At 45.6% G+C, this 11,682-nt stretch overlaps 1 protein-coding gene across 1 annotated transcript in view; it reads left to right on the top strand.

The window, feature by feature from the left end:
- The first annotated feature begins 9,989 nt into the window (after positions 1–9,989).
- LOC311098986 (laminin subunit alpha-3-like) overlaps positions 9,990–11,682 on the top strand; it is a 132,517-nt gene continuing 130,824 nt past the window's right edge. Inside the window, exons 1-2 of the mRNA XM_084139565.1 lie at positions 9,990–10,500; positions 11,450–11,602. Of these exons, the coding sequence (XP_083995691.1) occupies positions 10,237–10,500; positions 11,450–11,602 (417 nt within the window). The 5' untranslated portion in view covers positions 9,990–10,236. The remainder of the gene's footprint in view (positions 10,501–11,449; positions 11,603–11,682) is intronic.

The raw sequence follows: 11,682 nt of genomic DNA, 5'->3' as shown, positions 1-11,682 counted from the left end.
TTCTACTTTGCCCACATGCTCCCGAAAATTGTTGATGATTTTGTTGAGGGAAGGTTACAGTTCTGCAGTAAATATCTCAGCATTTTAAAACTAAAATAAACTGCCTTATTTAGGTCATGCCCACAGGAGCCAACAGATGTCCATTGTTTACATGATCTCTTTATGCTGTGCAATATATCAGTGTGCCTACTGTTTGAGTGAAAATAAAGTTTGATGTAATTTCAATCCTTAGAGTGCTACAATTTATTTTAACACAGTTCATAATTCATAGTAAGCTCATACTGTACATAAATAACACTGGATTAATTAATTGTTTTGAGGAAACTAAACAAATGGCTTCAACAAGAAAGATTGCGTGTTTAATCTTAACAGGTATTAAAAAGTAAAATACAAAAGCAGCCCACACAATTACATCACTATGAAAATATTCATATATAATATTAAAAAATACAATGCACGCAGTATTTGTTGTGTTTATCTGTATTTAATGAACAACATGGCTGGGTGTTGGTAGACAGGGACACAGGGCAAGATTCTAAACCTCACTGATCAGTGGACTCTTCAGGTTAACTAGGCCAGCACAGATGGTTAAGATGTTGTCCAGTTTCGGTGCCATGCTGATGGGAACATTCTGGGATAAAATCTTAAACACCTTCAGTCTCTGGATTGCTCTTTCCACATGTATGCGGACATTGGCTACTCGCCTGGTGCGTGTCGTCTCCTCATTGGTCAACTGATTGCGCCTGTAGGTGAAAGCAGGGATGTTCAAACTGACCCTTCTCTCATCAAGCAAGTCTCGAATGGTGAACCCACGGTCCGCCATGACCTCATCACCAGCCCTCAGATAGTCTAGGAACCCACTGTCCATGGTGATAAACTTATCGCTGCTTCTGCCAGCATAGGCATCAGATATAAACATGATTAGCCCATTAGGGGCCACAGCGACGAGATATTTCACAGTGTTGCGTGATTTATACTGGCTGAAAGTGTCACTCCTTGAGTCGTGGTTTGTGGCTCTGCATGGCACTTTCGGCACAGTCAATGATGCAGGTGGTTCGAGGGTAGTTCCTCTGAAACGACAAGGGCATGGTGGCACGAATGGTCTCTCTTGGAAGCCAGGGGATCAGGACTTTGAACTGTTCACCCATCACGTCAATCCAGTGACTAATCACAATGCTTGCCATGGATGTAGACACATTGAAGCGGTGAGCAATATCTCCTAATATTAGTTTTAGTTTCATCAACGTCATAAGTATTTGGTCAACAACAGGAAGGGTAATTGATGGCTTACTGAAAGGCAACAACACCGTCACCAGGGTGAAGAATTGAACCATAAGCACTCCTGTATACAGCCGGGACCTAGCATCATCAATGACCGTGGTGCTGGTCACAGTAGGACCCATTTCTGCCTCGCACTGTGTGGCCTTGTCTACTTTAACAGACTGTGTTGTTGAACAGTAAATGTGATCAATATGTGACGGATCCTCCCATTGGGTCTGGGCATCTCGAAATTTTGGTGTAGCAGGCTCGGCCTCACAGACAGGCTGACAGGTTTCTGGAGCATCTAAAAAGGGGAAGAGAAAACATGGATGGAGCAAAATTAATGCAGGCATAGAGTCCTCTCACTACAAACATCACAATGGAAAAATGTGTACTACAACATTGCACTCACACGCACACACACAATCATCATCACAACAGCCTGCCACCTTGCATTGTATTTATGATGTAGACTAAGGCACACGCAGGCAGGCACACACACACACACACACACACACACACACACACACACAATTAATGATGTAGCTATCATGGGCATTGTTTGTCCCATCTCCAAAACAATCAACTGCCTTAGCAAAATACCGGTAGCAATGTTAATGTATGACAACTTCTTCATAATTAACAGTATTGTCAGCTTCATAGCTAAAGTTGCTGAACTTACCCTCAGATTCAAGTCTGCGTTTCTTTATCTGGGGGGAGGCAGTGGTCCGCTGGGTGAGTTGACGCCTCTTTGGCTGGGGAGGGCGATTGTATCCCAACCACAACTCTGGGAAAGGATTATCCTTGGTAGGTTTTTGGTCAACAAAGTGATAGGAACAAACAAAAACGTTGAGGGGTGGTTTCTTTAGATTCAATGCCTTCAGCCAGGTCCTTGAATCCGAGTCGGTATCAGGCTTGCGAAAAAATGTAAACAATGGAGCGCATGGACATTGCCTCTTCGTAGCTGGTTTGTGGTCGTAGCACTCTCTATCTAACCACTCGTTCAGGTTCTTTCTCGAGTTTTTGCAACCAACTACCGCACACGTCGTTCCCGAACCACTTTTCTTCGTGTTGTAATTGTAATTTTTATATCCTCTTTGTCACTGCGATATCAGTGCTTTGTCGGCACAACGGAGCTAGCTAGCAAAACAAACCCAGAACGGAAGTGGATTGCATCAACGGGAGGAGTTCAGGAAGTAGAGCGGAAACGGCTCAAAAACTTGTGTATATATGTGACAGCATGGGAATTGCCATTGAAGCTACAACCCATAGGAGTTCCCACCCAGTTGACTACTTTAAAATGACAGAAGCATGGTGGAAGCCCTAAATGGCTCTGCCCATGCTAAAACTGCCTTTTGGCCACTATAGGCCTCTATCATTCTTTATGGCTTGTTATGCAAGTATAGTCAGCAGTCCAGGAAAACATGAGAAGCACCATTCACACTAGGCTAATGGGTTAACCTTATTATCTTTCTCCCGTATCTGTCCTTCATGCAAAGGGGCACTCCCCTAGAGGGGACATAAAACAGAAAAAAGTATACATCAAATCTAGATAAAGTGCAAGTGTAAGGGAATGGAGTAAGTACATAATTTGATCTACCGGTATTAGGTCATCAACAGCAACAGGCTAAAACGCAGTGAGTGTCCCAATCTAAAACATGATATAGGAGCTGTTGCTGCTCTGGATGTCAGGGATATTTGAGGCCGCAGCACTGCTGTGAATTTTTCGCTTGGGAATGTTCTCAATTCCCACTTGTGAAACTCCCTCATGCAGTGATGTTGATCCCCACAAGGTGTCACCCTAGGACCAGTGGTTTAAATTGAGATCATGTGGAATCTACTGCCTCACAGGTGGGTTTATTAGATAGTACAGTATATAGGTAGAGCATGTGTTTTTAAGATACACTACATGACCAAAAGTATGTGGACACCTGCTCGTCGAACATCTCATTACAAAATCAAGGGCATTAATATGGAGTTGGATCCCCCCCTTTTCCTGACATCCGCCAAACCCAGAATCGTCCGTAGGACTGCCAGATGGTGAATCGTGATTCATCACTCCAGAGAACGCGTTTCCACTGCTCCAGAGTCCAATGGCGGTTAGCTTTACACCACTCCAGCCGAAGCTTGGCATTGCGCATGGGTTCTTAGGCTTGTGTGCGGCTGCTCGGCCATGGAAACCCATTTCATGAAGCTCCCAACGAACAGTTCTTGTGCTGACATTGCTTCCAGAGGCAGTTTAGAATTCGATAGCAAGTGTTGCAAGGCCATTCAACTGCCAATTATTGTCTATGGAGATTGCATCGCTGTGTGCTCGATTTTATACACCTGTCAGCAATGGGTGTGGCTGAAATAGACAAATCCACTATTTTGAAGGGGTGTCCACATACTTTTGTATATATAGTGCATCTGAACTGCAAAGATAATATCAGTGAGAGAATATTGTACTTGCAACGAATAGTCCACAAAGGTGGGAGTTGATAACACAAACAAACTAAACAGTATATTATTTATATTGCCCAATTGAATAGATACGCCCAATGTGTAATTTGACAAAAAATCTGTAGCGGCTATAACTACCTTTGGGTGGTATTTAATCTGCTCATAATCCACTATGTTTACATCCTACACATGATCCCTGACCATGGCACTGGAAATAGCAAAGGTATGTAGGAGAAAGGAGTGTATCTCTGGATGAATCTGGGTTATGTTTGCTTGGGTTGGGTGTGGCACAGAATGGCCTGATGGGATGTGTTGAGGGTGGGGAGTCTGTTTTTGGATGAGATTGATGGATGTGTTTTTGAACATCGTGATCTACCAGTTACATTCCACTTTTTCTCTCTGTCAACAAATTCTCATGCAGCCTACTTTATTTGCAGCTAATTCAATCAAGATTCAGTGGATCCCTGCAACTTTCATATACTGTTTGCATTAAGGCCACTATAATAAGACCACACAATCTCACATTTGACTGTGAAACAAATCAGTGGTCAGTTGAAGGATGGACATAATTCAGGAATCACAATTATTTTATAATGCTGTATTTTGAAATAATTTTCCCAAAAAAGAATCTCTGAGCTGGTGTCAACTTTGTCTAGAGCATTTCCATCAATGGACCCATGTACACCAACGTGAAGTTCATAGGAGCATATCGAATTTGGTGTCAAATGAAAGCTAAGAAAGCTATTTTGGCAAGGCATACAATGAGGGAAAAAAGTATTTGATCCCCTGCTGATTTTGTACGTTTGCCCACTGACAAAGACATGATCAGTCTATAATTTTAATGGTAGGTTTATTTGAACAGTGAGAGACAGAATAACAACCAAAAAATCCAGAAAAACGCATGTCAAATGTTATAAATTGATTTGCATTTTAATGAGGGAAATAAGTATTTGACCCCTCTGCAAAACATGACTTAGTACTTGGTGGCAAAACCCTTGTTGGCAATCAGAGGTCAGACGTTTCTTGTAGTTGGCCACCAGGTTTGCACACATCCCAGGAGGGATTTTGTCCCACTCCTCTTTGCAGATCTTCTCCAAATCATTAAGGTTTCGAGCCTGACGTTTGGCAACTCGAACCTTCAGCTCCCTCCACAGATTTTCTATGGGATTAAGGTCTGGAGACTGGCTAGGCCACTCCAGGACCTTAATGTGCTTCTTCTTGAGACACTCCTTTGTTGCCTTGGCCGTGTGTTTTGGGTCATTGTCATGCTGGAATACCCATCCACGACCCATTTTCAATGCCCTGGCTGAGGGAAGGAGGTTCTCACCCAAGATTTGACGGTACATGGCTCCGTCCATCGTCCCTTTGATGCGGTGAAGTTATCCTGTCCCCTTAGCAGAAAAACACCCCCAAAGCATAATGTTTCCACCTCCATGTTTGACGGTGGGGATGGTGTTCTTGGGGTCATAGGCAGCATTCCTCCTCCTCTGTCACGCCCTGGCTCTGGGGACTATTAAATGTTGAGCCAGGGTGTGGATTTTCCTTGTTTAGTTTTCTATGTTTTTCGTTCTAGTTCGTGTATTTCTATGTTGGCCAGGGTGGTTCCCAATCAGGGACAGCTGTAGCTCGTTGTCTCTGATTGGGGACCATACTTATGCATCCTGTTGGCACATGTTTATTGTGGGATCTTGATCCGTAAGGTTTGTTGTTTAACCTAGGACTTCACGTATCGTTTGTTGTTTTGTTTTGGTCGTGTGTTAAGTACGTAATAAAGAATGTACGCATATCACGCTGCGCCTTGGTCCGCTGTTTATAACGATCATGACAGAAGATCCCACCAAAACAGGACCAAGCAGCGTGTTCAGGAACAAACGCCGGGTAAGGAACAGGAGGTTGCTCTAGTGGATGTCCTCCTCGGTTGGGGGAAGATCACGGAGGAGGAGGCCGTCCGCTACCGGAGGGCGATGAGGGAGGATGCCCAGGCAGGAGAGGAGAAGCGGCGCCAACCGGGCCGTCGTCGGACAGGCGAGAGGCAACCCCAATAATTTTTTTTGGGGGGGGGCACACGGCATGGACGACGGGGCTGCTGGAGGCAGCTACAGGGCGAGTTTGCGGACTAGGAGAGGAGGCCACCAGGTTACGGGGGCCATTGGTCATGAGAGGAAAGGAGAGTGTAGAGGCACGGCGAGAGGTACTGGGGTGTGTTACCAGTCCGGTCCGGCCCGTTCCTGAACCCCGCACAAGGCCAGTGGTGTGTCTTCCCAGTACGGTCCGGCCTGTTCCTGTCCCCCGCACCAAGCCTGTGGTGCGCGTCGCCAGCCCGGTCCGGCCTGTTCCTGCTCCCCGCACCAAGCCTGTGGTGCGCGTCGCCAGCCCGGTCCGGCCTGTTCCTGCCCCTCGCACCAAGCCTGTGGTGCGCGTCGCCAGCCCGGTCCGGCCCGTTCCTGCTCCCCGCACCAAGCCTGTGGTGCGCGTCGCCAGCCCGGTCCGTTCCTGCTCCCCGCACCAGGCCAGGGGTGCGCGTCGCCAGCCCGGTCCGGCCTGTTCCTGCCCCTCGCACCAAGCCTGTGGTGCGCGTCGCTAGCCCGGTCCGGCCCGTTCCTGCTCCCTGCACCAAGCCTGTGGTGCGCGTCGCCAGCCCGGTCCGGCCCGTTCCTGCTCCCCGCACCAGGCCAGGGGTGCGCGTCGTCAGCCCGGTCCGGCCCGTTCCTGCTCCCCGCACCAAGCCAGTGGTGCGCGTCGTCAGCCCGGTCCGGCCCGTTCCTGCTCCCCGCACCAAGCCAGTGGTGCGCGTCGTCAGCCCGGTCCGGCCCGTTCCTGCTCCCCGCACCAAGCCAGTGGTGCGCGTCGTCAGCCCGGTCCGGCCCGTTCCTGCTCCCCGCACCAAGCCTGTGGTGCGCGTCGCCAGCCCGGTCCGGCCCGTTCCACCGGTGCCTGGTCCGGCACCGGTCAGCTGCTCCACGCCTGAGCCAGAGCAATCCGCTCCACCGGTGTTCAGTCCAGCTCCGGCCAGCGGGGCCAGACCAGACCAGGGGCGCAACGGAGGGGTAGGGAGAGTGTGGTGGTCACGCCCGGAGCCGGATCCGCCTCCGAGGCGGAATGCCCACCCGGCCCCTCCCCTGTTGTGTTTGGTTGGCGCGGTCGCAGTCCGCGCCTTTGGGGGGGGGGGGGGGGGGGTACTGTCACGCCCTGGCTCTGGGGACTATTAAATGTTGAGCCAGGGTGTGGATTTTCCTTGTTTAGTTTTCTATATTTTTCGTTCTAGTTCGTGTATTTCTATGTTGGCCAGGGTGGTTCCCAATCAGAGACAGCTGTAGCTCGTTGTCTCTGATTGGGGACCATACTTATGCAGCCTGTTGGCACATGTTTATTGTGGGATCTTTATCCGTAAGGTTTGTTGTTTAACCTAGGACTTCACGTATCGTTTGTTGTTTTGTTTTGGTCGTGTGTTAAGTACGTAATAAAGAATGTACGCATATCACGCTGCGACTTGGTCCGCTGTTCGTGACATCCTCCAAACACGGCGAGTTGAGTTGATGCCAAAGAGCTCGATTTTGGTCTCATCTGACCACAACACTTTCACCCAGTTCTCCTCTGAATCATTCAGATGTTCATTGGCAAACTTCAGACGGGCCTGTATATGTGCTTTCTTGCGCAGGGGGACCTTGTGGGCGTTGCAGGATTTCAGTCCTTCACGGCGTAGTGTGTTACCAATTGTTTTCTTGGTGACTATGGTCCCAGCTGCCTTGAGATCATTGACAAGATACTCCCGTGTAGTTCTGGGCTGATTCCTCACCGTTCTCATGATCATTGCAACTCCACGAGGTGAGATCTTGCATGGAGCCCCAGGCCGAGGGAGATTGACAGTTCTTTTGTGTTTCTTCCATTTGCGAATAATCGCACCAACTGTTGTCACCTTCTCACCAAGCTGCTTGGCGATGGTCTTGTAGCCCATTCCAGCCTTGTGTAGGTCTACAATCTTGTCCCTGACATCCTTGGAGAGCTCTTTGGTCTTGGCCATGGTGGAGAGTTTGGAATCTGATTGATTGATTGCTTCTGTGGACAGGTGTCTTTTATACAGGTAACAAACTGAGATTAGGAGCACACTCTTAAAGGGAGTTCCCTCATTAAAATGCAAATCAATTAAAAATATTTTTTACATGCGTTTTTCTGGATTTTCGTTGTTGTTATTCTGTCTCTCACTGTTCAAATAAACCTACCATTAAAATTATAGACTGATCATTTCTTTGTCAGTGGGCAAACATACAAAATCAGCAGGGGATCAAATACTTTTTTCCCTCACTGTAGCTGTGCAGCAACGCTCCCCATCCAACATGACAGAGCTTGAGAGGATCTGCAGAGAAGAATGGGAAGAACTCTCCAAAAACAGGTGTGCCAAGCTTGTAGCGTCATACCCAAGAAGACTCGACGCTGTAGTCGCTGCCAAAGGTGCTTCAACAAAGTACTGAGTAAATGTGATATATCCTTTTTTTTTTTTTTTTTTTATCTAAAAACGTATTTTTACTTTGTCTTTATGGGATATTGTGTGCAGATTGATGAGGAAAAAAATATTTAATCAATTTTAGAATAAGGCTGAATACTTTCCGAAGGCACTGTACATCAAAACACAATAATGTTGAGGTAAAGACCCCTGCCAACTAATATCAACACTTATATTTAGTTTTTGGAGAAATTGTTTACCTTCTGTAAATTTAAGAAATATTGCCTTGTGCTTTGCAATTCTGTTACCAAAACTCACATAAGATATTTTCTAAAGTTCACAGAAGTAACAAGTAATGGTAGACCTATCATTTAGTTATAGTGATTTTACTGATATCAATTTTGTTTATGAATTATTAAGTTATTAAAACTTGTAATTCCGTTACCAAATTGGTAACGGAATTACAAAAAAATCTGTAACAGAATTACTGCAACTGAATTGGCTACAATGGGAAATCATAATAGTCACAAACCACAGTTGGGTCACTTGCTACTGTCCTCCCTTCCACTGGCATACTGTTATGTTCAGCTCATAAATGTTTTTCGACTGTAAATCTCTCTGCATAAGAGCGTCTGCTAAATGACTAAAATGTAAAATGTGGTCAAACCAAGTGTTAGAATCTGGACAACCCCTCTCTCTCAGTCTCCCTCTCCCTCTCCATCTCTCACTATCCAGTTAATGTCACCTCTCCCGGATCTTACTGACACCTGCCCATGAGCCCCCTCTCTTTCCATTTACTGTAACCAGCATCCTCACCCACTGAGCACCGACCGACACTAGACGTCCATGGACGTTGAAAAGTAGTTGACATTTGGTCAGGCTCAGTTCACCCTGGCCTTGATGTTAACGTCCACAGATGGACCAGACTGGACCAAATCTGAACCTATCAGTTTGGATAGCTCAGTACAGTACAGTGAGTAAAGCACAGTAGAGTACAGCACAATACAGTACAGTACTGAGCACTGTACTGTAGATTACAATACAGTACAGTGAGTAGTGCGCAGTACTGTACAATACCATACAGTAAAGAAAAGTAGAGTACAGTATATTGTACTGTTCTCTACTGTACTGAACTATACTGTACTGTACTCTACTGCACTGTACTGAACTCTGCTGTACTGTGCTGTATTGTACTGCACTGTACTATACTGTGCTCTGCTGTGCTGCGCTATTCAAACTTGTGAAACATGAAGAGAATGACATTAATATCCATAATTATGCATTTCTGTGTAGCACAGATCAGGGATCCATGATGTAATTATGTTACCGGGTGTAAATCCCCTTCACTTACTGTAGTTCAATAACCAAAATAGATTATTTCAAACTCAAGGTGCCATGTCATAGTTGACACCCCATTATTTTTGCAGACATCTTTTAATCTTAATTCGGAGCACATCTTTTTGGGAAACGTGGTTGCATAAAAACCTGAGGGGTGACTTTACCATAATTCAGTTACCACAGTCAGCATCTTCAAAGTTTTTCCACTAAATTCGTTTTTGTACATTTTTAAGTGGAAATTGTTACAAGTAGTCCTTGTGCATAGCTTTGAAATCAATGTTTTTTGTTTGGCAAACATGTTAAAGTGAAAGCGTAATTCCATTATCGTGGAATTGCCCTCTAAAATCTATACTCTGTTACTTGCATTGGGCATACTGATTTATTTTCACTTTGGCTGTGATTCAGTGCTAACATTTCTAGAGACCTTTGGACCCAAGTAGGCACTGTTGACACATGATACGGCCCTGGGTGGCAGAGTTTGGTTAGGGAGAAACGTGAGCAAGCTCTTTTTCACGAAGAAACATGTTGTCGAAGGGGATCACAGAGACAGAGGCAACAGCAGCAGAGCAACAAGTCTAACTTTTACATCAAGAGCCGCACACCGCACGCACGAGTCATTCCATTGCCAGGATCAAAGGGACGGAAGTGTTTCATGCGTGGAGAGTGCATATTATTTCATACTATCTAGAAAACATGAACTTGAACTGCGAGTTGCTATTTGACTTCAGCATCTACAGGGATTCTTGAGGTGGAACATGGCAAGGGGGATGAAGGGAGCTCATCCCGCCGCTTTATTATGTACTTTCACGCTCTTGCTTTGGGGGGACGTTTACGCGCAACTGTCTTTTAACGAAATAACGGGGTTTAGTTTGAGTCCTCCGTACTTCAACCTCGCAGAGGGGTCACGGATCTCCGCCACCGCAACGTGCGGTCAAGATGAAACCGGGAGACCGAGATCGGATTTGTACTGTAAACTTGTCGGAGGACCTACATTCGGACTTCCTAGTCAAACCATACAGGTGAATAGTGAAAGAAATTTACAGTTTTATGATTGTGGTTTCATTTTGAAAGGTTAATATTGTTGACCACTTTCTGCCTTTTCTTTTTCAGACAGCTAATAATGTTAACAGTTCAAATGTAAGTTGTAAGTACGCAAGAAATTGGCATGAGTGCGTGGGTTAAAACGCAAAATATTAACGCACATGAGTTAATAGAGTTGTTCTGAACATGAAGTGGACGGATAGCCTACCAACAGAAAAACAACTCATCCATAAAATCGTATTTGTATTATCGAGTTTTTTCCTTGCAAGCTACTGATTTTCTTATGATTTTTCCTTCCATACATAAATATATTTATATTCCCATGTGAAATACCATATTTAGAGTTACAATGTTATTACAGTTGAATCAATGCTCCTTGCTTCCTTTCTCTTGCTCCCAGGCTCCAGAATGAGTCACTATAGCACCATGGGAAACATTGGCAATTCTGCCTGCTCTGACCAAGTTGTATGCCTGCCAGAAATAGTTTACACCATTGTGTTTTAACTCCTGACCTCTCCAAAGGGAATAAACTTGCCTCTTCAGGAGTTTGAATACCTTTGGAACACTAAGGCGCAGGGGCTTTAAAACCTACACAAAGAAGGGTCCCAGAAGGCCTAAATATTGCTTTTTACCAGTATTGTATAGCAGAATATTGATTTACTGTTACAGTATTTCCAGATATCGGTTTTACCATTGTTCCTACTATTGCATGTATTTACTTGCAGTCTGCAAAGTGTTTGTCTATGTTTGCATGGTTCGTATTTTGTGTAACTTGTTATGTACACTGTGACTGTGGCCTATTCATTGACTTGAATGAATGTTTACTATGCACTGAATGTGTGGCTTTGTGTTGGTGGGACTCTATTTATATGTGTTTATGTGTTTTGGGCTCAGAGTAACACCATTTCATTGGGCCTTTCCCTGCAGGGACAGTATTGTGACCGATGCAACTCCAATGAGCCAAACAAGGCCCACCCAGTGAGCAACGCCATCGATGGCACCGAGCGCTGGTGGCAGAGCCCACCTCTCTCCCGTGGACCCATGTACAATGAGGTTAACGTCACCTTGAACCTCGGACAGGTGAGTGAGAAAAACCCTGGTGGTCTTGCATTGGTTCCTACTCAGCCAAGTGCTCTACCTTCATGGTGACTGTTGTTTGA

This window comes from Coregonus lavaretus, assembly GCF_964263955.1.
Source record: "Coregonus lavaretus genome assembly, chromosome: 23".
Lineage (NCBI taxonomy): Eukaryota > Metazoa > Chordata > Actinopteri > Salmoniformes > Salmonidae > Coregonus > Coregonus lavaretus.
The sequence above is the reverse complement of the archived record's forward strand: the minus strand, read 5'-3'. Positions and strand labels throughout refer to the sequence as shown.